The sequence below is a fragment of the Balaenoptera physalus genome, assembly GCF_965194825.1.
Source record: "Balaenoptera physalus genome assembly, chromosome: 2".
NCBI lineage: Eukaryota > Metazoa > Chordata > Mammalia > Artiodactyla > Balaenopteridae > Balaenoptera > Balaenoptera physalus.
This window is the reverse complement of record NC_138883.1, coordinates 81,876,084-81,900,553: the sequence shown is the minus strand read 5'-3', so window position 1 is coordinate 81,900,553 and position 24,470 is coordinate 81,876,084. Positions and strand designations below refer to the sequence as shown.

The following is a 24,470-nucleotide window of genomic DNA, read 5'->3' as shown; positions in this document are numbered from 1 at the left end:
TGAGTGGAATACATAAGCTTGGGACCAGAATAACCTGTTCAGGACAGTGGGAACTATAGTCACTGTGGACATGGTCTAACATATATTCAGACATCTGGAGGACCTCAAGGGTAATAGTCAAATGTTGATATTTGCTTTTAAGGAAGAGATGACTTCTCTTTTCTGAGATTATAAAGACCATATATCTCAACAACATAAAATTTCTGCTGAATGTCAACCTTGGCTCTAAAGGAAATATAAATTACAATTAAAGTCCAATAAACTTTATCTATGTACTTGCTTCCACAAGACACCAAGCAGGCCAAGAGGCCTGGTGCTCTACATCCACATCTGTTTCCTTCAGACCTTTGCATATGTGCTGGTGACACATGATGTTAAAGATGAATAGACACTGAAGCTGTATCATAAAGAAGCAACTGCTTCCTATGTTTTAACTCATAGGCCAACTCTGATTAGATGGTGATAGATGCCCTTGGTGTTCTGTGCAGAAAAAGATTCTGGAGCATGCTGGGATCATCAGGAAAGAGTGCTGTGATTACGGGAGATAGAGGAGTGGTGTATGTGTCATGTATTGGCCTTCTCTCCACAGAGTGTACCCTCAGTTAATGTTCCTTCTCGCTTCTATTCTAAACTCTCTTTGGTCTTGGGCTGGTTTCTTTGAGAACACATCACTTGCACAGCTGTAAGAGGGAAGACAGTTGTTCCTTAGCATCCTCTTTGTTTGTTTAGGGTTGAAATGCTTTGGAATTATATCTGGTACTGTTCTTGGAAAATTCACATGGGAAGATTGCTAGATGTTTGGTGGCTTATAGTGATTTTGGAAACTCCTTTGAAAGGCAATGACACTGAAGAAGCTGAAGATGGAGTAGGTGCTTACCTTGTTATTTTGGCCGTTACGCTCTTTGCATGCTGAGTTCATGCTTATGACTTTTGACCTAGGGGGAAAAGAACCAAGATAGAGATTGAATCAAGTGCACTCAAAGATTCATACTATATGATGGTTGTTTAAAAACAGTTTTATATTCTAATTCTGTTGTAGCCAGTTGCTACATGTAGCTATTAAATTTAAATTAATTAAAATAAAAAATAAGTTCCTCAGTCATACTACCTGTTCTTCAAGTACTCAGTAAGTGGCTAAGTGGATACTTAATAGATAGTATAGCAATATCTGTTGACTAGCCTTGTTCTAGAAACTTAGCTTAGCAGTCAAGCCATACCTAGTACTCAGGAAGGATTTTGGGAGACTTGAAGGTATCCTTTAGGGGCAAGGACCTCCAAGTCCTGGTGTCTTGGACACAAGGCCACGGTGTGTACCTGCCTATTTAGAGGCTTTATGCAGTTTGGGTCTCTTTCTCTTCACCCCAAGATTCCAAAATATTTAATATATAGAGATACTTCTTGACTGAATTAAGATTTAACATCTAAAGAGGGTCAAGAAATGGAAGTGAGGTTTTTGGTTTAGTTTCTCATCATTTAAACTCTTTTGACAAACTCAAGGGGTATTTTTTGGGGGAAGGAAGCTTTTATTTATGTTTAATATGAATGTTCTACTTATCAAGGTGCCTGACCACTAACCCTTTTTAAAGCACACGTTCCTACCCTTAATATAAATGCAAATAATTGGTAACATGATAAAGCTATGAAGGGAGATGTATTTCTCCAGTCTTTGAAGGATGGGAGAAGGACCTGCGTTTTAAAGTTGGTGTGGTTCAGTGGGGGTCGACCTGATCACTACAGAGGGGAAAGATATGTGGTGTTGGGGGCCTCACAATTCCAAACTGGAATTAGAGAGATGTTTGCTCTGACCCAGGCTGAGATGGAGTTACCACTAAAACCAGGATGTTCCTTTGTTTGCCAAAGCTTACACTTCTCTCTCGAGGAACCGAGTCTCTAGTTCTTCTTCTATTTTCTTCAAAGTTTCCTGGTACTTCTTCAAAGAGAAATAAAAGAAAGCACGGTTACTAATTAAAGCCCTGTGCTTTTCCTAATCATAATAAACATGCATTATTACACTGTAACATAAATGTTTGGTATTCCCACTGCCACTTTTTCTCCTTCCTAGCTTCCACCCCACCACTACTGATCTCTCACTATATTTCACCATTGGACAGGTCCCTGGGGGTAATTGGGATTATAAACAGGAAAAGTGTTCATTATTAAGTTAAGGGCACAGAGGCTGGGAGACCAGGGAAGTAACAGAATGATATTGGTGGTGGAGTGTCAGAGACCCTAAAATCCCTCTGGAATGACACTTTGAAGAGTTAAAATTGTTCCAGACAGTATGCTCTGAAAAACCTGGTTCCATTTCACCCTGTACCTGAACAAACCCTTTGCTGTCCCTTTACTGAGAGGCTGTACCTTTATGCAGAGGGCCTGATCTTCACAGAGCTGGGCCACAAGTGCATAGTCTTCTATTACCTGAGGAGACTAAAATTTATTAGTCTTAAATTTTCTCAGTGAATTGCTATAAGAACAATAGTACACTTGTTCCCTCCTGTGTACCAGACCCTAAATGTGGTTTTCTAATTGTTCTAAATATTTTTTTTTGTACATATAAACTAATGTTTTTGAGGGTAAACAAGCTGTGTTTTATAGTCCCATGGGGATTATTTGGGCACAGTTGGGAGAAGAATAGATACTAATTTGTGGAAGATATAGATTATGAAATGTATTCTATAAAAAATATTAAATAGAAGGTAACTTAGGAGACTATAGTCATCTTCCTTTCCTTCATAGCCTCCTGATCCCATAATGGTTTGGGATCTAGAACCTTATTATAACTCAATCATTTGAGGAATGCATCAGATCGTCTGACCAAGAATCGAGTATCCCTTCCTTTGGGAGGAGTAACATTGAAGTTACTGTGGTTACCTTGGCCAGCTCCTCCTCTTGGTCTGCACAGGAGGCTTCCAGCTGTTGTAACTTAACCTATAGACAGGGAAGGAGGCTGGTAACTCAGCAAGGCCAAAACAGGATTCCATTCTGAAATGCTATAGCAAAGGTTATCTCAAAGGTGGTTGAAGTGCATTGGGCACCATTTCAGATATCTTTTTGATGGAGGGCAGTCAAACTGTCCTTTGCAGCTGCCTGGTGAGCCTGCACTCTTGACCACTTGAGTATTCATCAGTGCTTCCTTTGCCCTTAAACTTCAATTCTTAGCTTCCTTCTTCCTTAGCTATTTCTCTTAGAAAAACATCAACCTTGAAAAATTCAGTGTCACTTTTGCTTTTATATATTCATGGCTCACTCCTTTCTTTCTCCCTGTATTTCTTCTTTCCTCTCTTCCTTCCTTGAATATTTGATGAAAGCCTATTCTATATTGGCCACTATACTGGAGTGACAGGGAAAGGGCAGGGGGAGTACTGAGGATACAATGGTGAACAGAATTGATAGGCTTTCTGCCTCACAGAGCTGACATTCTAGTAGGGGGACATAACAAATGAGTCAACATGATAATGGTTAAGTGCTGTGAAGGAAATAAAAGCAGAGTAATGTGCTGAGAGTGAGAGTGAGTGATGGCATAAGAGCTAATATAGGTGGTCGGCGAAGGCCTCTCTGATGATACTTGAGCTGAAATCTGAAAGATAAATATTAGTCAAATGGAGATCTGGAGGAAATATGTCCCATGCAGAGGTTACAACAAGGGCCAAGACTGTGAACTTTGGTATGTATGAAGAAGTTATGTGGCTGAAGCACAGGGGATGCTGGTAAGGTGGGGAAACGTAGCCACTGATGAGATTACATATGTGGGGCATTATAACTTCTAAAAAAATTTGGTTCATTTATTTATTTATTTATGGCCGCGTTGGGTCTTTGTTGCTGCGCATGGGCTTTTCTCTAGTTGTGGCGAGCGGGGTCTACTCTTTGTTATGGTGCACGGGCTTCTCATTGCAGTGGCTTCTCTTGCTGCGGAGCACGGGCTCTAGGCACGTGGGCTTCAGTAGCTGTAGCTTGCAGGCTCTAGAGCACAGGCTCAGTAATTGCGGCGCATGGGCTTAGCTGCTCCGTGGCATGTGGGATCTTCCCGGACCAGGGCTCGAACCCATGCCCCCTGCATTGGCAGGCGGATTCTTAACCACTGCGCCACCAGGGAAGTCTCCAAAATTTGGTTCTTTATTCTAATTGTAGTGAAAAGCCAGGAGAGAGCTTCAGGTGGTAAAGACACAATCTGACCTGTGTTTTTAAAGAAGAGACTTTTCAATATGTGGGAAGTGAGATTGTTTAGGAGTAAGAGTTGAAGCAGGAAGACTTGTTAGGAGGCTACTTCAGCATCCACGTGAGGGTTATGGTGGCTTGCAAGAGGGTAGTACTATTAGTAGTAGTAGATAGGGAAGAATGGATGCATTTGGGTTATATTCTGTAAGAAGAGCAGATATAACTGTATTTTCCCTTCCTTCCCTTTCAGCTCTGTTGTTCCCACTTTCATCTAGGGATCATTATTTTACATCTGGACGCTTCTAACAGTTCCTTTCCCCTCCAGTCAGTTACATCCAGGGCCAGAAAGAAAAATGTGCTAAAGGCTGTATTTTCAAGACAGTGGCCTGAGTCACAAGGAGTTGAAGCAGGCATCCCATTAAACTACTGAACTAATCACCAGCATGCAAGAGGAACAGAAGCATAGGAGGTGCTGTATATTTCATAGAATTAGAGATATCACCTAAGAAGTCTACAAAACAGGTGGGCAAAAGGGAGTGATTCAGAGGGTTAATAATACTCTAGAACTCTTTAGGGCTGGGCTGGTTGCTGCTAGGAAAATAATGGCCATTGTTCTGACAACACCTGGAACTCTCTATTTATAGTCTGTCAGCTCAGCTCACCTAATATAGCCAGCATTAAAGTGTCCCCACTAGATTCTGGTGGCCTTACTGTCAGGAAAACTTGTTTTGGGCAGGAGAAGGAAGAAAATCATTCTCTGACTGCTGCAGTTATATGGTAAGGATAGTCATGGGGCTTCCTAATCCTTTCTAGTCTTAACTTCACTTTCTTCCTGATGTACACACAGGATCCAGATTTCTTTCTTTCCAGGTAAATTTCCTGGATGTGCGTGACTAAGCAAGCTTACTTGGTGGCTTTAAACAACTTCTTCTTCTTCTTCTTCTTTTTTTTTTTTGTGGCCATCAACACTAATTTGACCAAGAGAAGATAGGGGAGTGATTCTCTATTCTTTCATTTTATATTTCTATTTTCAGTGTGTCCGTATCTTCATAGGCTTCATATACACAGTCTGGGCTTAAGTGTGGGCTTAATAAGCTAAAGAAAAATTAGATAAGGCAAGGATAAAGATGTAATTCTACAGAAAGTATCAAGTTATAATTTTACCTGTTCTCTAAATAAAAAAAGTAAGTCTCTAATTCTTCTTGCATCTTTGATCGGATGTGTTGTGGTTGTGTCCAGGTTCTTAGCTCTGGAACACAATTAGAGAAATGCTAAGCACTGTCTGATGCACTTAGCATGCAGAACTCACTAGATACTTGAATGACCAATTTAATGATTTCTTTTCTTGATTGGATTCCATGACAGGATGTGTAAGTTGCCTAGCATGCAGTAGATTTATAGATCCTAGCTCTGCCTCTATGAATTCATACATATGCCTTAGCCAGACTCTTAAATAGTCACTTTAAAATTATGTGACTTCAGGTTTTAGCTCTCCAAAAAATGGAAAGAATATTTTATATACGCAATTTCACTCAATTTTCAAACGGAGGCTGGGAGGGACTGATTAAATTGCCCTTCATATACCACACTAAGTACTGGGGACAGGATTTAAATTAGGGACTTCAACTGCCTCCAGTGTTATATATGCATTTGTGTTCTGCTCTTCCTCGTGGAAGAAAGAACAAAATATATGGCTTCAGAGTAAAATTCCTTAGTAAGAGCAGAGGAAATGTCAGCACTCAGTGGCCCAGGCTTATGCCTGACATGGGTAAAACTACAAAGAATTTATCCCAACTTTGACAGTTGTTTCCACTTGAAAGCTTGTTTCTTGTTCATATAGTCCAAACCCATTCAAGATTGCTTTTCCATTTACCTTTGACTCTTCTGGGGTTCCCTTTAGATTGCCTTGTTCACACTTAGTTGCCTTTTGAGATTTCCTTGTAAGCTACAGTTTAAAATAAAAAAATACATTGCAAATAAAACATACATCAAATAAAAAAAAATAAAGAAAACAAAGACATTCTCTGGTGTGTGTGTGGCCTGGTAATTTGGTCTTGATAAAAGCTGCCAGGAGGTGGTCCTTTGGTGGATACTTGGTGCTCTTGGAAACATCTTTATTCTACCTCTAACTTCTTCTCACTAGTCTTGGCCACCAAAGCTAGAGCCTGCTCAAGGCAGGGGTACTTTTCTGAACCCCTAATCCATGCTGGGTTATTCAGGTATGGGTCAGAAAGTAGGGTATCATAGGAAGCCCACTGTATTCTGAGCAGGAGTTGAGGTAGAGGGAATCCCTAGGAATTAAGTATTTTTAAGTCTCTGTTGAAAGTAAAATTAACTCTCACTACAAAGTTGCCAGCCAATCACTTTAACAGAGTGTCTGCTGGAATACCTTCTTTTGTGATAGAATGAAGGAACCTATGGGATCACTGAATACCCTGAATAACCCACTCACTCCCTCCATCTGATACTTGCAGGGAAGATCCATGGCATTTATTTAGGTCATGAAGCTCAGCCTCAGGAGAGTAGTATCCACCCCAGCACAGGCCTCTCTGACATGTGGGATCCCCTATGACCACTTTTGCTCCCTTGCCTCTTTGGTGCCTGGGGATGCTGTGGGAACACTGGGGAACACAAGAGCCCCATCCCACCTTTCTTTCAAGTTCTGCTATACTGTGGACCAGAGTCTCGTTCTTCCTTTCCTGTTGAGAGAAAGAAGCAGAGTGTAAGTGTGCATCTGCATACCATCATCTGTCTTTATTTAGTTGATTGTTCTCCATTTCACTCCAGTGAGGATTTCCTGCAGGAACTCTACCTTATTGCATAAGGTCGGGTAAGGACCCTGTGGTTTGATCTCAATACATACACACCAATTTACCAGGGATAGAGATGCCCACACGCAGGGCTTCCCAATACTAAGTATTACCAAAGAAACCCTACCCTCCACACATCCCTTTCCATGCATGGACACATCCTGCCATGACTTTTGAGTTGACTACTAGTTGTATGTAAAAAGGAGAGACTAGCTTATCTGATAGTTGATGAGAGACAGGATGATGAAGAAAACCTATCATATAGCTCTTCCCAGCTTCTTGCTTACCAGTCTGGCTGTTTCTTCTTCTAGCTCCTGCAAGGCTCTTTCCCTTTCCATGGTGGTGCAGTTCTCCTTCTCCCACTCCTCATCCTCTGCCAGGTCTCTGGTCTGAGTGATCTCATTTTCCAGCCTAGATGATGCAAGCACACACTGTGAGGATCTGGCAGAACTGATACAACACAAATATCAGTTTCAGGGGTACCTCAGTGACAATAAACATGAATCTCAAGTTGGAAACCATTCTTTCCTGGATCCTTAGACTCAGAATCACTTTCAAGGCAGGAAAAGTAAGATTCCTCTGATTCCCAAGTCAAACACCCCAATGTTCTTTCATCTCAGGTAAATATCACCCAATTTTTTTAGGAATCTCTTTAAAACTTGCTGTATTTCAGGGTTTGAGCCACAGAGAAATGCCAAAGAATGAAGAAGAAACTTTTCTGTACAAGATTTAGGTCTCTAGAACAAACAGGAAAATTTAGTGTTGTCTCTTCTCTTCCACCCCATCCTCTGGATGGAGAACTTCCCTCATGGAACCCCAACACTCACCTCTGAATCTCATCTTCTTTCTTGTGGATTTTGAGAAGAAGGTCCTGATTTGCTTCATCAATTCTCTGCATATCCCTTTCAAGGTCCATATTCAAACTGTTAATGTTCCTCTTTGACTGGGCCAGTCTTAAGATTTCCACTTTCTCTGACCTGTAGACTCAGTCCCCAAATTGAACAAGGGCCAGTTATCTTAAGATCAGTAATCTTTGGACTAAAGGGGATATCTAGAAGGCATGTAATTCATTAACCTGGCTGTTTCTGGAAGCACATCTTTCCTTTTTCATTCTTAGGAAATTATATTTCTTAGTCATGCTCTACAATTTGTTTCAATAATTCTCAACTTGGTCAGCAAGAGAGGTTTTTCTCAGGCTTTCTCAGCCAAAGGGCTCAATATACTAGTGCACCTCCACTCTGGTTCCAGAAGTCTTGCTTCCTTAAATAGTCTCCTGCATTGGTTTCTCAGACAAATTGTTCACAAAATCTGCTCATGCAATACACTTTTATTGAGTACTATTATCCAGGTAGCTGGCACATTCCTTAAGATTGAGCCCAGCTTTATGCAGAGCCACGGGAGATTTCCACCAGCAGGTAGGGCTTCAGTCTTTCCCTTCCTCCTCCCATCTCAAAACTTCTCTTACAGTGCCTGCTACAAAGCTTGAGTATCTATCATGAGAGTCACTTCATTGAGCATGCAGATATGATCCAGGCATTCACTTTCAAGAATGCAAAAATCTTTTTGAAGTAAATTTGAATAAAATAAGGGTAACACTAGAGTAATCTAGAAAGGGTACCTGGCACATGGAAGCTCTCAATAAACTTTTCTTTTTCTTGTATCAATTAATTAGTTTGCTTTTCAAATGATTAACCATAAATAAGTTAGTGAGGTAGACTTTTGAGTGAGGATGAGGGATGATTTTGGAAAAGAAGACTTTATAATAGCTATCACTTCAGGAGGGCATGAAGGGCTTGAGGTGGAGTGCAATGGGGGAGGGATAAATAGTAGATGGAGAGAGAGAGGGAGACTAGAAGATGAAGGAAGACATCAACAGCAGACCTGCTTCATACCTTGGTCCTTGGATGTGGCTTTGCATAAATCATGATTACTTACTCATGATCTAGTTGATCTTCCTTGTCTTCTTCCATTGTAGATTCCCTAAAATATCAGCAGAGATGTATCTAATGAGTTGGGGAAATGGGTCCATTTGTGAAGTAGAGTAACTAGCCAAGAGCCCCCAAATACAGAAACAAAATTAACTGGTTTCTTCCCTCCAATTTCACATTTTGGCCATGACAAAATTCAGCCTTTTGGTTTTCTGCTCATGTTCTGATTATGCCTCAGTAAGGATACAGTGAGGATACAGGGATAATGCTGGAAATTTCAGTATATATCCTACTAGCAGGTATATTCAGAGATAGTTCACCAACACAAAACCCTTTGGAATTTATACACAGCAATAAGAATCAATAGAGGTTATCAATTGTTCTCAAGTCCCTTTCTACTCTAGGGCCACTAGCTTTCCTAAAGGGCCCATGGGCATGGGTGTAGGTGTATAACTTCTCTGAAAAGTAATCTCTCTGCTCTCTAGCCTGGCCTCTATAAGAATCTCCAGATATTAAGATCGTAGTATTAAACAGGGCTCAGAAAAACCAAGCAGAAGTAAATTTGTCTTGCTCTGCGCCTTTGGTTTCCTCTTTAAATCCATTACTTCCATAAACTCCACCTCTCTTCTGATGTGTATGATCTTCCTGATTCTGCTCTAGGCAATTAGCTTCTGAAGAGTCTAATCTTTCCCCAGTGGAACTGTCCAATAGAATCTCAGAACCTTCTGAGGTGTCATGACTCTGCTATTGACATGGGGGGCAGCATGTCACAGTGGGGTGGGTGGCAATGGTTTCTCATCATCTGTGGAGACTTCAGACCCTAGATGGTTGTGTGTGTTTCATGGTCACATCTTCCCTTTGGCAGCAGTAGTTTAATGGATCTGATTTCTGGGCAGTATGAAGGGGTAGCCCCTGTCTTTTATTTCTCTGGCAGATTGAGCTCCCTTGCTTCAAAGTGTGACTAATATGGAAAGTCTGATTCCTAAGGCCAGCAGTCTAATCCCATCATGTAGCCAACTAACTACTCATTCATTGGACAAACACTGAAACATTGAAGGAGCTCCTATGTATGCCAGGCACTGTTCTAAGCATTAGGGAGACAGAGTAAACAAAACAGCCAAGACACCTGCCCTCATGGGGTTTACATTCTAGGGCGTGTGTGTGTGTGTTGGGGGGAGGGATAGCACAAGCAGCATGGGCCAGCATACAGCCTGAAAGGCCAGCAGACCCAGGAGCAGCAAGAGGAGCCATGAAGACCCAAAGCTCCTCCTTCAACCCTCCTTAAGGATATGTAGTTTTTCCCTGCACCTGCCAATATCCTGGGAAAGAGGAGAGCTCTGGAGAGGGAGAATCTCCCTAAGACTGAGAAATTACCTGAAAGAGATTTTTAACTGGGAAAAGTCTATGGTGTCTTGAATTGGCCCCATTGAGTCTTTTCTGCCAACTTCAGGAATCAGAGCTAGAGGGGAAGATAAGATCATTTGCAGAATATAAAGAATATGTTTCTGCATACCTGAGTATGTACATTTTGACCAGATTCTGCACCACTTGTATGTGTGTGAATCATGGAAACCTGGGAAGGTTTGGATCTCAACTTAATAAGGACCGCATTGAGTTGATTTGTGGGCCAGAGTGACTTCTTAACATACTGTAGTTTCTAACAAACTATTTGTAAAATTAATGGCCTCTGATGACCCCCATTACCATCTCCCTTCTTCCTGAAAGAAGGCATTTCATTGCTTTATGAAGCTGTACACAGAAGAGTAATTAAGTAACCATTCAGGCCAATGGCCTCTCCCAGGAATTAATGGTAGGGAGAGTTCATTAACCCCAGCTGGTTATAGATTCTCCAGGAAATGCCCTGGACCAAGGTTATTGTAGCTATTAATGGATTGGATAGGGACTTTAACTGGGATAAAAATAAAGCTCTATCTCCTTCCTGGGGAGCTTTTCTCCTTGAGGGTCTACCAAAGGCAAGCCTGTAGGAGCAGCAGAATCCCAAGCTTGGGGCCTGTGTGGGATGAGGACAACAGATTGCTATAGTGAGAACTGCTAAATCAAGGTAGAAACAGGGCCTAGGGGGCAAATTAAGGTCCTCGATATAAGCCTTCCTGCTCTTTAGGAGGTTTGATTAACATCCGGTTCAGCTTTAAGGCAGCTGTTTTCACCTTGTTAACTTTTCCGTGCTGTGCCCTGCCCCACACAAAAGAGTTACTGAGAGACATGTCAGATTTTGCTGCATTGCTGTCAGGAACGCAGTGGCCTCTGTGTGGAAGTCTGTTGGGAAAATACGTGCTCTTTTCCAGGCTGGGCACTCAGGCTCTGTGTGCTGTGCCTCACCTTTCTGCTGTAAGGGGCCTGGCCATGTGTGTGAGCCCTGAATGGAGCTGCCTGGGCCCTGGCCCTTCCGGCTGCCTCAAGGGATGGAGAGCTATATCTTCTGCTCACCTCATTTGTCCTCACTTTTACTTTGGCAAATTCTTCTTTGGATATTTTTATAAATGAGCTTGATCTTGAGGCTTATAGCCAGGCAAGGCTCTATAATCTCATTTTAGATCATTATTTTTCGAATACAGAATCAAGTGTGCCATTTTCCTTAAGTCCTTACTTATTTTTAGTGGTTATTTCTGCTAAAGGGGCTAATATTCAAAATATACAAAGAACATACACAACTCAGTACTAAAAACCCCCAAACAATCCAATTAAAAAAATGGGCAGAAGATCTGAATAAACATTTTTCCAAAGAAGGCATACAGATGGTCAACAGGCACATGAAAAGATGCACAACATCACTAATCATCAGGGAAATGCAAATCAAAACCACAGTGAGATACCACCTCACACCTGTCAGAATGGCTCTTAACAAAAATACAAGAAATAACAAGTGTCGGTGAGGATGTGGAGAAAAGGGAATCCTAGTGCACTGTTGGTGGGAATGTAAATTGGTGCAGCCACTATGGAAAATGGTATGGAGGTTCTTCAGAAACTTAAAAATAGAACTATCATATGATGTAGCAATTCCACTTCTGGGTACTTATCTGAAGAAAACATAAACACGAATTTAAAAAAATGTATATTGTACATCTCTGTGTTCTGTACCATCTTTAGGCTCATAAAATCTTTTTGAATTCCCTTTCAAGAATAACATTCTCAAAAGCAGAAACTTGAAATAAACCAAAATGTGAAGGAAAAAAGAAAAAAAGGGAGAATGTATCAGTAAAATTAAATATTTAAAAATTTATTGCATCATTGCTATTATAACAGCAATAAAGAACTAAAAAATGAAAGTTCATCAAGGATTCACCTCAGCAAAAAACTCTGTTTTTCCAAGTTTTCTTCTATTTTTTGTCTATTAATAAACCATCTTTTATAGTAATCGTAGAATAGCTATGTTGCTGTGTTTTGCCTTTTCACTTAATGTTTTTTACAAACATTATTTCAGGTTGTTACATACTCTCTATAATTATCATTTTGATCGCTGTGTAAATTCTGCTGAGTTGATAATATGCAAAATTTGCTTCACCATATCCTTCTCACCAAACTATTTCTCTGTTTACGTATCTGTCTCCTCTTGAGGGCCAGGAGAATGCCTGTGTTTTCTAGGGCTGCCATAACGAAGTACTAAACAGGACTGGGTGGCTTAAACAAGAGAAATTTATTTTCTCACCGTTCTGGAGGTTGTGTCCTGATCAAGGTGTTGGCAGAGCTGGTTCCTCCTGAGGCCTCTCTCCTTGGCGTGCAGATGGCTGTGTTCTCTCTGTGTCCTCACATGGTCATTCCTCTGTGTCTGTGTCCTCATCTCTTCTTCTCATGAGGACACCATTCATATAGGATTAGGACCCACCCTAATGACCTAACTTTAAATTAATTACCTCTTTAAAGACCCTGTCTCTAAACAAAGTCACATTCTCAGGTACTAGGAATCAGGATTTCCACATATGAGTTTCGGGGTAACACAACTCAGCCAATATGAGATACTCAACAATTGTTTTACTGTGACCAAATTTATGAACATTCAGATTGTTTCCCCACCTTCCTCCCAGTTGAAAGCAATTCAAAGAACATATTTGTGTAGTTATTATACTTTTCAAGTATAACCAAAATATAATGTTAAAGATATACACTTATATTTTTACCATTTTTGAATGTCTGTTCATTAGCATATGAGTCAACTGCTTTATATTTTACAGATAGGAAAACAGGACAAGAGAGATTAAATGTCTTGCTGGGATTAAAAAGATTAAAAAGAACTCCCATACCTGTGACCGCATCCCTCAACATCTTCTAGTTCATTCTGCAGTAAGCCTGGGAAAGTGCAATAGAAAGAGGGAATTTCCTCAGCTATAATACGGAGCTGGTATTATGGAGTACTGATTCAGTGTAACCCACATTTTAGTGACGTAATTTTTGTTTTCAGTGAGGTCATTTCTTCTGAGATAACCAATGCTTGGTCTTTAATCACCCTTTATTTTATTTTAAATTTGCTTCTCTAGCTTTAATTAAAAATTTGCAATCACAGAGTGATCATTAAATGGAGGATTCCTAAAAAGGATAACTAGTGCCTGTGCATGCACACTTTCATAAAAAATTTGCACTGAAATTTGGTGTAGTTTTATACTCCCTTCTCAATTTTTCTAACTTTGTGTTCTTTCTGTCCTATACTGGAAACACAGTTCTTCAGGTTATACCTGAAAAATATTACATTAACACAAATTTGTTACTGTACAGTTCTGGAGGTCAGAAGCCTTCCATGGCTCTCACTGGATAAAATCAAGGTGTTGGCAGACCTGCATTCCTTTTGGAGGCTCTAGGAACAAATCTGTTTCCTTGCCTTTTCCAGCTTCTAGAAGCCACCTATATTCCTAGACTTGTGTCCCCTTCCTTCACCTTCACAGCCAGGAGTAGAGAACCTCCACATCTCTCTCAGACTCTGACCTTTGCTTCTGTCATCATGGTGCCTTCTCTCACTCTCATCCTCCTTCCCTTCTCTTATAAGGACCCTAATGATTACCTCCGGTCCATCTAAATAACCCAGGATAATCTCCCTATTTCAAGATCCTTAATCACATCTGCAAAGACCCCTTGCCATGTAAAGTAACATATTCACTGGGGATTACAACATGGACATATTTAGGGGTCATTAGTCTGCCTCACTTATCTTAAGGAAAGGGAGAAGCAGCTCTCCCACCCTTCCCTTAGGAACTCGCATCTCACTAGGCTAGGGAGGGGTGGCACTCCCACCCTCCCCCATTGTGGGTACAGACTCACAGCACAGCCCTCTGAAGAAATGCCTCCAATCTTATTTCAACTTTAATTCTAAAAGTAGACAAGGGGTTTAAGAATCATCTGAGAAGTTCTCCAAATAAACTATTTACACTCAAGTCTTTATCTCGAAGTCTGTTTTAAATTAATTTTTTGTCTTATGCTTTCCTGATTTCACTGTTAAAATATTCCAGTAACAATTAGTATGTCAACTTTGGTGCCTACATAAAGTATTATAATAGCAGTCAAGTAGGGAAACAATAATATATTATTTCATTTTCTATCAGTTAAATGATTCACTTCCCTCTGATGAAGAGTTAATTTTGAAAATTCTAGGACATTGTTTTCTTTTACTTCCCACTTTGTGTCCTGATACCTTGCAGTTTTCACATTTATATGACTTAGAGTAAAATCTTCAAGTGGCATTTCACAGAAAAGGTTTATTGAAAAAATTTCCAAATGGTATGTTGGAATGGATAGCTGTGTGTGATCTGTTTGATTTTTCTGCTCCATGGCCTGACAGCTACAAGATTCAGCTCTGAGTCAGGCTCCAGGACCACTCCCTCTGATCATGGGACTCTAACGCAGATAGAACCCAGTTAGCCTGCCCTCCTGTTTTCTCTGACTGTGCTCCCAGCCTGGCACCTGAGCTCATGCCCCATTGCTGTGACGAGTGTCCTATTTTGTTCCTCAGTTTCAGGGTCTGGAACTCTGTTACAAGCCTACCTGGGAACGCAGTTCTGGCTAATTCTGCAGGTGGAGGATGTTTTTATCAGAACCTCATGCGTAGGTCTCTGACCCTAATTTCTTCCTCAAAGCTGGAGCCCATCCAGGGCTTCCTCATCTCTTCAAGGTAGTGCCTGCCAAAGTCCCCGTGTTTCCTTGGTCTGTCTGTTTACAGGGACTTGCCCCTATTACCATTTGTTGGATTTCCTTGGTTTTAAACACCTGCCCTGTCCCCCTCCTTTGTTTATACCAACTCTCTACAACTCAAACACTTCCTGGGGAGCCATCCTCCTCTTTGCTACTGAATTGGAATCTTAAAAGCTGCATTTTCCAGAAGTTGTATTTCACTCATGTCTCAGCAGTCCCTCCTCATATGGAACATTCTGTCATGGGTAGAATCCTTGTAGTAATAATTTTAATGTATAAATTGAAGTGTTTCTTGTGGAAATTAAAAATGAGATTTTAGAAATAGGATATATTTTGAAAATTCTATGTATGGGGTGTAGTCTGGTGATATTTAAACACATAAAATCATTTTGGGGAACTATTTTCACAAATAACATAGTGTTGTCAAAGGCTGAGTTATGCTACTGTTCAGGAGAGAGGTTGCTCCCCATTAAAGTTGATCTTTTTCTTCCAATATTCATTGCTTTTTGTTTGGGTCCTTGTAATATTCAATAGGCCTCTTTCCTGAGAAAATATGAATAAACAAACAAAGATAAAGTTGAATGTTTTCTTAAGCCAATTTTAGTTTTGAACAAAACATCTCTGAGAGGTCAAACTCAAGATAATTTCAGAATTCTAAACAGGTTTTATAATCTCTATTGGCAAGAGATGTGTATTTGCAGAATCCATAAAGCTTTTAAGGTATAGTTGATACTGAAACAATAATGACCCAGGAACAGGATATTTCCCGGAGATTAATGACCAGCTGGGAGGGGTTGATGGCCTGAGGTGTAGTTGAGGGCCATTAACCTCAGACAGTCATTAAAGCCCAGGAAACGTCCTATGTCTAGGTCGTTATTGTTATTATAAATTGAAAATGGAAAAAAGAAACAGGCATACAGATGATCTGAAGGGCGACTCCATTTCCAATGGTTTGAACAGGGAGCGTTCTGGGAGAATTTATTCCCCCATCCATTAGCCAGCCAATCTCCCTGAATCCTCTGTCACATTGCCCTTCAACTGATGGGTCTTTGTGCTGGAAACCCCTGGATTCCCCAGGTACTGAGTAGAGAGAACAGTTCCTCGTTGTAGCTACCTTTGCTCAGAGTGACTGGATTAAGCAAATAGTCATGGTGAATGACTTTGCCACTGCTCTTAATTGCATCCCACATTGCCATCTACTTGCTTCCCCTGGGATCAGCTGTTTTCTCTATTTAGCTGCAGTAATTTCCCACAGCTGAATTTTAAGCCCTTGAATATTTTGTTTGTGCTTATTTCCCAGGTCATTGGGGGTGAAAGTGCACGTTATTTGCTTTGCAGTTGTGTTGTCTCTAGTCAAGCTAGATAAGGCATGCCACTCCAATTCCTTCTTCAATTTCCAAAAAGTACCATGACTCAGAGATATTTTGAATTCCTAACTAATAAGTAATGCTGAATTTTGAATGTTATAAGTTTCAACTTTGAATTAGTCCTATAGCAGCAGATTCACTTTCCTCTTTTTTTTTTCCAAGCAAAACATTCAAAATGGAGAAGTAATCACTTTAGGTTTCCAATATCACTTCAGGGCTTCATAACAAATAGTTGGATATGAAATATTCAGCTGCTTTATTCTGATACAGAACTTGCCAATTTGTTTTGTTCATTGGCTGTAGGAAATTTCATGTAAGACAAAAAAAAAAAGCAGAACAATATGAGCATCATGAGGATACAATTTCCTTTACTCAGTGGTCACAAGGAGGTGTGAGCCATGTATTGGATCAGCTCAAATTCATCACCAGTGACTGTAAAAAACAGAAGAAAACCCAAAACATTTCCCTTGATAACACTGGTCAGAAATATCAGCTTTGTAGAATAGCATATCAATGTATAGTACTAGGCTGCCAATATTGTTAAGAATTTTATAAATTTGAAGTCTGTCCTCAAAAGGCTCCTCTTCTCCCCGTAGTGGTGCCTGACATTCCTATGTTACATATGACTTTGGCCTAAGATATTGAAAGGCCCATTTAAAATACAAATGCTAAGTTTTCAACCATTGATTCTCATCTTCATTTTAAGTTATTAAATCTTCCAGACCACGGTTAACCTGGGGATTCAGTATAACCAAAATGATAAGATTAATAAAGAATAAAGGGAAGTATGATGAAAGTATTCTTTTTTTCAAATCCCTGTCAGTGTAATCTGTGAAATCCCTTTTCTTGTCAGGGTCTTCAGAGTAGTTCACATTCTCTTGTATCCCTAAAAGTCCTCATATTACATCATTTATTCTCATTTTAACAACTGTTTATTAACATGTTTTTTTGTGTGTGTGCCAATCTGTGCTCTGTTTCCTTCTAGCTCTCTTCTTTAGGCTGGCATTCCTGGTAAGGTGGGAGAACTTTCATTCAGGCCACAGGACTTGTCATTGCCTTACGGTGATAGAACTCTTGAAATTAATGTCACCCTATAGGGCTGAAAGTGTTGCTCTGATGATGTGGGGAAGAATTCTCTTTTCACCAGCTACGACTTTTTTGTACAGTAATCTGATTTTGAGTTTTATTTTCTTAGTGTGCCTGTTGATTTTTAAATTCTTTTTACTTTAATAATTCTCCTCACCCCTTTGACTTCCTATATCACCTCTTCTAGTGGAATTTGGTGTGAGTTATTATGGAAATGGGTTGGGAGATATTACAAATGATGTTGCCTGTGGTGACCTATAAAATTAACCACTGGCCCTCTACTGAAATAGGCATCTCGAATCTCCTATTGAGATGAATTCCCTCCGTATTTCACACTGCCATGGAGTTCCAAGGCCCTTTTGCTGAATGTGTATGTAACTGTCTCTACTCCATGAGGTCATTTCTCATTGGTAAAGGCCCTGTAATCATCCTGTGTAGTCCACACATAAGCCCACTGGCATATCTGAACTCTTGCATTGCAGAGGTAGAATAGGGACCCTTTGAGGACTCTCATATCAGATTATTTTTCTGAGTCATTTTTACTGTGCTGCTGTAAGGGATACCAAAAGGCATAAGTATCCTGAGTGTACAACCACAGTATAATCCAGACAAGGGAGAAGAAGGGAGAGAACATCAAATAATGACAGTCTGCAGTCCTCATTCTAAAAGAAGATGAGAGCATGGGAAGATATAACTAAATATATTTGTTGAAGAGTTTCAGTGCATTTGGGTTTAAGCTTCCAATTACTGCTCTTTTTCATTGTACTGTGGTACCGTTAAGTACCATACTACCTCACTGTAGGCAATTAATAACAGGTACCTTAATAATATGTTGGCTAGATTGCAGAATGTTCCAGTCACTTTTTTTTTTTTTAAATATTTATTTATTTATTTAGGCTGCACAGGGTCTTAGTTGCAGCACACGGGATCTTCATTGCGGCATGTTTTAGTTTCTTAATGCAGGATCTTTAGTTGTGGCACATGGGCTTAGCTGCTCCGCGGCATGTGGGATCTTCCCGGACCAGGGATTGAACCCGTGTCCCCTGCATTGGCAGGTGGACTCCCAACCACTGGGCCACCAGGGAAATCCCTCCAGTCACTTTTAATTATTAGAATAGTCTTGTGTTGTTGTTTCAAGTTTTCAATTAAATTCAGAGCTCTTTCCCTCTCATTCTACAAAGAACTGACTTCACCTTCCTCCCTCCTCTAGCTTCTATCATGTTCATGCAGTGTAGAAGAAGAGGGACAGGGCAAACACCTCCTTCACTGCCCATGGTGAGGTTGAGTTCTTTGCTTGGCTAGCTGTCCTCATTGGTTTGGCTCAAGGTAATCGTTAATGCCTTCTGTGTGGCTGGCACGTAGTTGCCGGTCCTCTCGTATGTGAGTTCTTCTGAGTGTCTCCAAAGTCCTTCCCTTCTTAATGCATATTTCCTGATGTGAGAAATCTGGCTTTACCTTTTCTACTCCCTTAGGCCCTCCAAAAGGTGATCACCTCCAAACTGAGATCCCCTTTCTTCGTGATCAGCCCTCTTGGTGGTCTGGAAGGACAGAGTTTAGCAGATTTTCTCCTCATCTGTTGACTCTTAGGAAAATCATCCGTCCATGACATGCCAAATAATGAGGCAAATAACTTCTTGGCTACCTCTCCTCCCAGCCTCACTATGCTCTCTAATTCTCTTTTCCTTGGCTCAGGTAACTCAGGTGTGCTAGCTAAACAGATTGCCAACTGGAAAGTGAAATTGCCCATATTCCTTTCATGTAGTCACCCCCTATTCTTTTTTTTTATTTTTATTTTTTAACATCTTTATTGGAGTATAATTGCTTTACAATGGTGTATTAGTGTCTGCTTTATAACAAAGTGAATCAGTTATACATATACATATATCCCCATATCTCTTCCCTCTTGCGTCTCCCTCCCTCCCTCCCACCCTCCCTATCCAACCCCTCTAGGTGGTCACAAAGCACCGAGCTGATCTCCCTGTGCTATGCGGCTGCTTCCCACTAGTTATCTGTTTTACATTTGGTAGTGTATATATGTCCATGCCACTCTCTCACTTTGTCCCAGCTTACCCTTCCCCCTCCCCGTATCCTCAAGTCCATTCTCTAGTAAGTCTGCGTCTTTATTCCCGTCTTGCCCCTAGGTTCTTCATGACCATTTTTTTTTTTTTTGATTCCATATATATGTGTTAGCATATGGTATTTGTTTTTCTCTTTCACCCCCTATTCTTAACATGAATTCCCTTTGAGCCCTCTTCCCTTGGTTTTTGGTAACAAGGTAACCTATTTTCTTTCTCCTTCATGGAATAGTGTCTCTTTAAACAGCTGCCCTCCTCACTGCCCTCTAAGTTCTCTTCTCACATTGCCCAGGGAGAGATGGTAATGATTAGTAGTAAGGCTTGTTCTAAAGTGATGCCTATTAGTAAGCTCCCATTTATTAGAATATGGGGGTCTTACGGTATGTTAGTGTTCACCTTTGATCTTAGATGCCGTACTGGGGAAATTGGAAAATTTCCACTTGATATCCTGCTTCAATCCAGAGGAAAAAGAAAAGGGGAGACTATTAAATAAAATCACTGTTACTGTTCCTATCCTAAAAGAATAAAATCAGTCAGATAACCAAAGATGAATGGGTAGAAACTGCTATGAACCGTTCGGGGAAATTTGCTGGCCCAGAGAGGGAGAAGCTTGCCAGAAATCCTAAAAGGAGTCCAGAGGGATGAGACTCCTTTCAGGGGCACCTGGTATAATAGTCACAGTTAATAGAAAAAAAACAGAAATCACATTATGCTTCTGTTCTGAGTCCCTGATCTCCTTCCTGGAAAGAGCAGAACTGAAAATATGAAGATAGAATCAAATTATAGGGAGTTAGAGGGAAACAGAGAGTACCAATGTGCTTTAAGTAAGTTCAGATCTTCAGACCCTGATACATTACATCCCAGGATGCAAAGAACCAATGAATATGATTTCTGATTACATTTTGGTCATCACTAAGAGTAGTTGTTTTTTGTTGTTGTTGTTTCAGTTTTTTTCTTGAAAGTTTACTGAAAGTTTACAGAGAAAATGCGAAAAAGTCAGTTAAAAAAAAAAAGGAAAAGGATTTTGACAACTATAGACTAATAATTTTGATGTCATTGTAAGCATAATTCTTGACTAAGCTATTCTGTAGATGGTTTATGAGCAGTTATGAGAGGAGGGTGTTCACTGAGACTAACGTGGATTCAAGGGAAACATTAGCTGGACTATTCAAATATCTTTTCCCTTTTGTTAGACTAGGAATTCAGAGTAAAGCTGAAATATAATGTATCCTAAATTCCATAGAACATCTCACATTCTCTCATTGCATTCTCAAAGATACCATGAGGAAACTAGGGTGCATTATTGTTTTCATAGGTGGATTCACAGCTGTTTGAGAAGAAATTCATTCAAGAAATATTTTTGAATTCTTGTATTCTAGGCATGTGCTTAACCCTCAGGATAAGAGAATAGAGAATTAACATTTGATAAGTGTCTTCTGTGTATACTTACGCTAGGTGTTTTACACATAGGATCATTTTTGCTTGTCTAAGAGATGGCTATCATTATCTCGGTTTTACAGTTGAGGAAATAGAGGTTCAGAGTTGTTGCCCAAGATGATAATACTAGTACAATGGTAGCCAAGATTCAAACTTTGATCTACCTGATGATAAAGCCATGATCCTCCCATGACATGATTTTCATTGCCCCAGAGCGTAAAACTAAGATTAATGATTTGAAGTTACCAAGATGTGAGTCAACATAAGTTCAGAATAAGAAGCTCAGTTAATATAAGGAGGAACTCTCCATCATTTACAGCTGTGAGCCTTCTTGACTATGGATGAACTCTGTGCCTTGCCCCTCCCATTCTCACTGCAGGTCTTCAAATAGAGGAAACGTTGATCCACATCATCTCTGAAATCTCTTCCAATTAGAGTACGCTTTGAGTCTGTGATATCCTGCACCCTCCAAGAGTCTGTATACTTGTGAGAAAATGGGACAGAGGAGCAAGTAACTTTAAAAAAAAAATTCCTTTGACTACCAAGATTACACTTATTATAGGCAATTAGGAAAATTCAGAAAAGTAGGGTGAAGAAAATAAATATTACCCAGCTACCCAGTGATAGTCACTATAAACATTGGTTTAGTTTTTTCTATTTTTTTCTCTGCCTACATAATTTTCCAGTCACAATCACATTATAAACACAAGTTTGTTTACTACCTTTTTGATTTAAGGCTATAATGAAAATATTTTACTATGCTTTTAAAACTTTGTAAATTTTATTTTTAATGACATGATTTTTGAGGTTTCTTATACATACTGTTTTATCTCTATTTCATATTATTCCTTAGGATGATGATTATAATAATGTGGAATTATTATAACAAAGTGTTGGAGCCTTTAAGTCTTTCTCTCTCTTGTATATAATATAATATAATATATTATCCAGTAGTTCTTTAAAAAGTTGTTGGAGGAGGTCACAGAGAGGACATGACTGCCTGTTGACCCTCAAGCTGGACCCAGGCAATCAGAGGCTTCTTACCCCACCCCTGTCCTTGGAATGTGCATTCTGCCTATTGTTCCCACAGCTGGAGCTGATTCAAGGACGTAGCCTTGAGATAGTAATGTGTTGTTGAGACCATCTGGATTGAATATATGACTGAACCCCATTAAGGCATCCATATAAACTTTTAAGATTCTGGTGGGCAGGTACAGAAATCTGCTCATCTAGAGGTCACTCAAGACAAACCTTGAATGTAAGTTCCCTTGCTTGTTAAGTCTACAACCTACCAGTCTGAAGTGATCTGCCTTTTTCTTCTGTCTCTCCTTACCCTCATTGTATGGGGGCCAGTTTCAAATTTCACCTGGGAAGCTCCTGAGGTTTTGAACCAACAAAAATATCTGTATAGACTTATCTTCCCACAAGCAGTGCTTGAGAGTACTTGTCTTATCTCATCTTTGTTTCCATTTTTGATGATTATCACAACTTTATAGGTGAAAAATGACATCTAAAATATTATTAATTATATCTCTTTGATTATTAATATGGTGTATTTAAAATTTTTCATTTTTATTAGCCATTTTATCCTCTTATTAAATTGCTCATTTTTTGATGAGGTTAAATGCTTAACAATTTACATGAGTAATTTATATAGCCAGAAAATTACCACCTTTATGAAATGTATATTGTATTTTTCTTCCCCCCTTGTTTTGAGTTTTAATGCTTTTTGGTTATAAGAGACAGAAAGCCACATCAAACTAGCTTAATAAAAATGGGTGTTTACCGGCTCACTGAAGGCTCCAGAGAACTGCCTTTGGGTAGAGCCCAGTTCAGGGACGTAATAGCATCATCCAGACTCAGAATCTGTCCATCTCTCAGCGGAGATTTCCTCTGGGTTGACCTAATTCAGACTGCTCTTTTCTCTTGGTGGTGATATGACCATGTAGAGATTCAGCCCTCTCAGTCACCACAGTGAAGGAGGATTCTCTCTCCCAGCCATTGTAGTACAGTCTCTTGAAGTGAGTCTCACAGGGTGGACATGGCCTTGTGCCCATTCCTGAAACAGTCCATATCCAGGGATATAAAATGTGGTATTGGCCATATTTACCTTGCTCATCCATTTTTGGAGGGATTGGAGACAGACCCAAATAGACCAATCGGGAGCACTGTTTGCCCAAAGGGAAATTAAGGTTCTGCTACCAAAAAAATTAGATGTCTATTATATTTTTATATTTGTTCAAGGTGTATTCTGATATGAAAACAAAGTATATGTTGTTAAATTTAACCTTTTCTATAATATCTAACCTTAAAGCTTAAAGAGCCGAAAAGTCAATAAAATTACTTGTTTTCAATTTTTTATGGTTTATATTTTTGCATTTATCTTTAAAATAGACTAGAATTAAATAGATTTAAAAGCCAAATAGATAACTTAATATTTTAATAATATTGCTGAAACTGATTTGAGTTATCACATTTACAATATATAAATTTTAATAAACACTGCTTTCTATTTCTAAGCCAGTTATTGACTTTTTTTCTGTCTTATGCCAGGCCCACAGTATTTTAGTTATTGTAGCTATGTAATATGCTTTGATATTTGGTGGGGCAAATAAATGGCAGGTAGCTTGAATGAGAGGGGATAGAAAGACCTGGAGCCAGGAGGTTTACCTACAATAACAGAGCCTATTTTTACCCAGAAGAGGCAGCCTATGTACCTGGACTGTCCTGGAGCTGAGGTTAAGGGAAACAACCTAAGTGTCCATCGACAGATGAATGGATCAAGAGGATGTGACACATATATACAATGGAATATTACTCAGCCATAAAAAGAAACGAAATTGAGTTATTTGTAGTGAGGTGGATGGACCTAGAGTCTGTCATACAGAGTGAAGTAAGTCAGGAAGAGAAAAACAAATACCGTATGCTAACACATATATATGGAATCTTAAAAAAAAAAAATGGTTCTGAAGAATCTAGGGGCAGGACAGGAATAAAGATGCAAACAGAGAGAATGGACTTGAGGACATGGGGAGGGGGAAGGGTAAGCTGGGATGAAGTGAGAGAGTGGCATGGACATATATACACTACCAAATGTAAAATAGATAGCTAGTGGGAAGCAGCCACATAGCACAGGGAGATCAGCTCGGTGCTTTGTGACCACCTAGAGGGGTGGGATAAGGAGGGTGGGAGGGAGACGCAAGAGGGAGGAGATATGGGGATACATGTATATATATGTATATATATGTATATATGTATAACTGATTCACTTTGTTATAAAGCAGAAACTAATACACCATTGTAAAGCAATTATACTCCAATAAAGATGCTAAAAAAAATAAATAAAAAATTTAAAAAATTAAAAAAGGAAGAAGAGAGTAAGAAAGGGAGGACATAGCACCAGCGAATCCAAATATTGCTACCGCTGTAAAATATGGCGGTGTCTCTGTGTTACAAAAGATGTAGTCTTCTCTATTT

The 24,470-nt window shown here is 39.7% G+C and overlaps 1 protein-coding gene and 1 long non-coding RNA gene across 8 annotated transcripts in view; one reads left to right on the top strand and one right to left on the bottom strand.

The window, feature by feature from the left end:
- Window positions 1-24,204, bottom strand: part of LOC309650624 (transmembrane and coiled-coil domain-containing protein 5A-like) — a 35,553-nt gene extending 11,349 nt beyond the window's left edge. Inside the window, 12 exon segments of the mRNA XM_082442231.1 lie at window positions 878-935; window positions 1,866-1,930; window positions 2,359-2,418; window positions 2,872-2,928; window positions 6,029-6,100; window positions 6,804-6,854; window positions 7,253-7,376; window positions 7,793-7,942; window positions 8,901-8,945; window positions 9,514-9,527; window positions 9,530-9,583; window positions 9,586-24,204. Coding sequence (XP_082298357.1) covers window positions 878-935; window positions 1,866-1,930; window positions 2,359-2,418; window positions 2,872-2,928; window positions 6,029-6,100; window positions 6,804-6,854; window positions 7,253-7,376; window positions 7,793-7,942; window positions 8,901-8,945; window positions 9,514-9,527; window positions 9,530-9,583; window positions 9,586-9,630 — 795 coding nt within the window. The 5' untranslated portion in view covers window positions 9,631-24,204.
- The window catches only part of LOC309651089, an 808,972-nt gene that overhangs the window by 101,080 nt on the left and 683,422 nt on the right, over window positions 1-24,470 (top strand). The window lies entirely within an intron of this gene.